This window comes from Triticum dicoccoides, chromosome 5A (assembly GCF_002162155.2).
Source record: "Triticum dicoccoides isolate Atlit2015 ecotype Zavitan chromosome 5A, WEW_v2.0, whole genome shotgun sequence".
Classification (NCBI taxonomy): domain Eukaryota; kingdom Viridiplantae; phylum Streptophyta; class Magnoliopsida; order Poales; family Poaceae; genus Triticum; species Triticum dicoccoides.
In genome coordinates, this window is record NC_041388.1 from 373696766 (window position 1) to 373698962 (window position 2197).

The following is a 2197-nucleotide window of genomic DNA, read 5'->3' on the forward strand; positions in this document are numbered from 1 at the left end:
CCATCCACCCAAAAATAACCGAGAGAGCGACCTACCGCGCGCGCGCGCTGCCCCGCGGGTCAAATCCAGGCCCGAATACGAGCTCAAAAACCACGTGCCGCCGTGACCACCCCCGGCCCCCGCCCGATATTCATCGCCAACACTCCACGACCTTTTCCCTCGATGGGACCGTCGCGGACGGAGACCTCACCGCTCCACCCGTCCGGTCGTGCCCACGACTCCTAGTGAGCTGCCCCTCCCATTCCCCCACGTTTTCCATGCCCGGCCGTGCCCGGCCCGGCGGGTCCTTGTCGTCCCACCTCGCCGTTTATCACGAAGACCCGATCCATTTTAAAAGGGCGGACGCGCCCGGCAGGAGGAAAAGTGCACTGGAGTTGTTTGTCGGAGGCAGCAGGAGAGCGAAGGAAGGAGCGAGGAAGCTTGCTGCGGTGGAGAGGCGACTTGGTTTGCTGTGCATGGAAGGGGCGGGGAGCGGCGGGAAGATGGCAGGAGGAGAGGGCATGGCCGGCCGTGCCGGTGCCGGTGCCGCGGCGGCGGCCAAGGAGAAGTCCGGCTTCGCCGCCACCTGCAGCCTCCTGAGCCGCTACATGAAGGAGAAGAAGAGCGGCGCGCTGCAGGGCCTCGTCGGCCTCGACATGTCGCCGCCGGCCGCCGTCGTCGGTGAAGAAGGTACGCCGTGACGTGCCCTGTCGATTGGTTTCTCGGTGAACTTCTTTTCTTGTAGAAAGTACAGGGGATGTTTGTCTGCTGACGGATCATGTGTTTCATGCATTTAGTTAGAAACAAAGTTCTTACAAGATGTAGCACACGGTTGTTCATCTGAATTTGCAGGAGCTTTCCAGCCGCCCACCACCATGAACCTGCTGTCGGGGCTGGAGGAGCCAAACGCCGCGGACGTGGAGTTCCCCCTCGAGAAATCTAGTGTTGGCCAGTTTCTCAAGGCCACAACTGACAACCAAGATGCCGGACAGGATGCGCACCAGCTCACCATCTTCTACGGTGGAAAAGTGGTCGTGGTTGACAACTTCCCGTCCACCAAGGTCAAGGATTTGTTCAAGATGGCCAACGGCGCCGGCGACAAGGCCGGGAGCAGCAGCCTCGTTCAGCAGAGCCCTCCCCAGCCTGCACACAACACTCTCCCAGGTACTAATTCTCATGGCCCCTTTTACAGTTCTACCATGAAAATGTGGATGAAGAGACTGTTTCAGAGTTTCATGTAAAATCCCATATGAAATCCTTGTCGCTAACAGAGCTCCAACATTTTTTGCTGGGTTGCAGATCTGCCCATAGCGAGGAGGAACTCACTCCACAGGTTTCTCGAGAAAAGAAAGGGCAGGTACCTGATCTAGCCGTTTCTCTGAAAAACTTCCTGAAGGAAGACAGTAAAAATGCCTTCAGAAACTTGCTACATGTACGACCCTAACATTTTGTGCTCATTTACCCCAGGATAGTGGCGAAGGCGCCCTACCAAATTAACGGCTCATCGGCTCCGTCCAAGCAAGCTAATGGTGACAACTCCTGGCTCGGGCTGGGCCAAGAAGTGACAAACTGACGGTACAAGAAAGATATGCATGATGGACACTTGACCAGGCTCCACATCTATAGGGCAATTGATCTACGGGGAGCGTGGATGTTATTTTACTACTAGTGCAGGTAGTTTACTCGTAGCTTTGAAGCGACAATAATCGGGTGTTGGTTATTCATTTATAGTAAGAATTATTAGTAGATATATGTATTTAAGCATATGCCGTCTGTTCGGACCATTGTTTGCTGCTGGAGCTGTGTATGCTCACGGCAGTTTGGCAGCCTAGGTCTACTAGGACTATTGTCATGGTCATTTTATTGCAAGTTTGCAACGTATTACAGATGGTTTGCCTTCCTCAACATGTCATGGAAAGTTGCCAGCGCGTTCCTTGATTATTTTATTTTGTTTTTTGAGCTAGTCCCCTGATTCATGCAGTACTCGTTTTCTTTTCTTACATGGGCTGCTCAGTTTGAGATGATCCTATTAGTTCAATTGAACTTCTGCTACCCCTCAAAAGAAAATTGAACTTCTGCTTTTAAAAAGGCTGTGTTTATTTGCTACACAGCGGATCTAATGTTCAGCAAAACTACGACGCATTATGGAACACATAAAAAATGTAGAGCTTAGGGCAACTCCAATGTGGGGTGCCGGATCCAACCGTAGGCATCAAAT

At 52.6% G+C, this 2197-nt stretch overlaps 1 protein-coding gene across 1 annotated transcript; it reads left to right on the plus strand.

The window, feature by feature from the left end:
* Nucleotides 1-242: 242 nt before the first annotated feature.
* Nucleotides 243-1912, plus strand: LOC119301593 (protein TIFY 10c-like). Its single transcript, XM_037578584.1, has 4 exons — nucleotides 243-669; nucleotides 832-1143; nucleotides 1279-1336; nucleotides 1447-1912. Exons 1-4 carry the CDS (start codon nucleotides 258-260, stop codon nucleotides 1550-1552), a joined length of 888 nt encoding a protein of 295 aa, XP_037434481.1. The 5' UTR covers nucleotides 243-257; the 3' UTR covers nucleotides 1553-1912.
* Nucleotides 1913-2197: the final 285 nt, after the last annotated feature.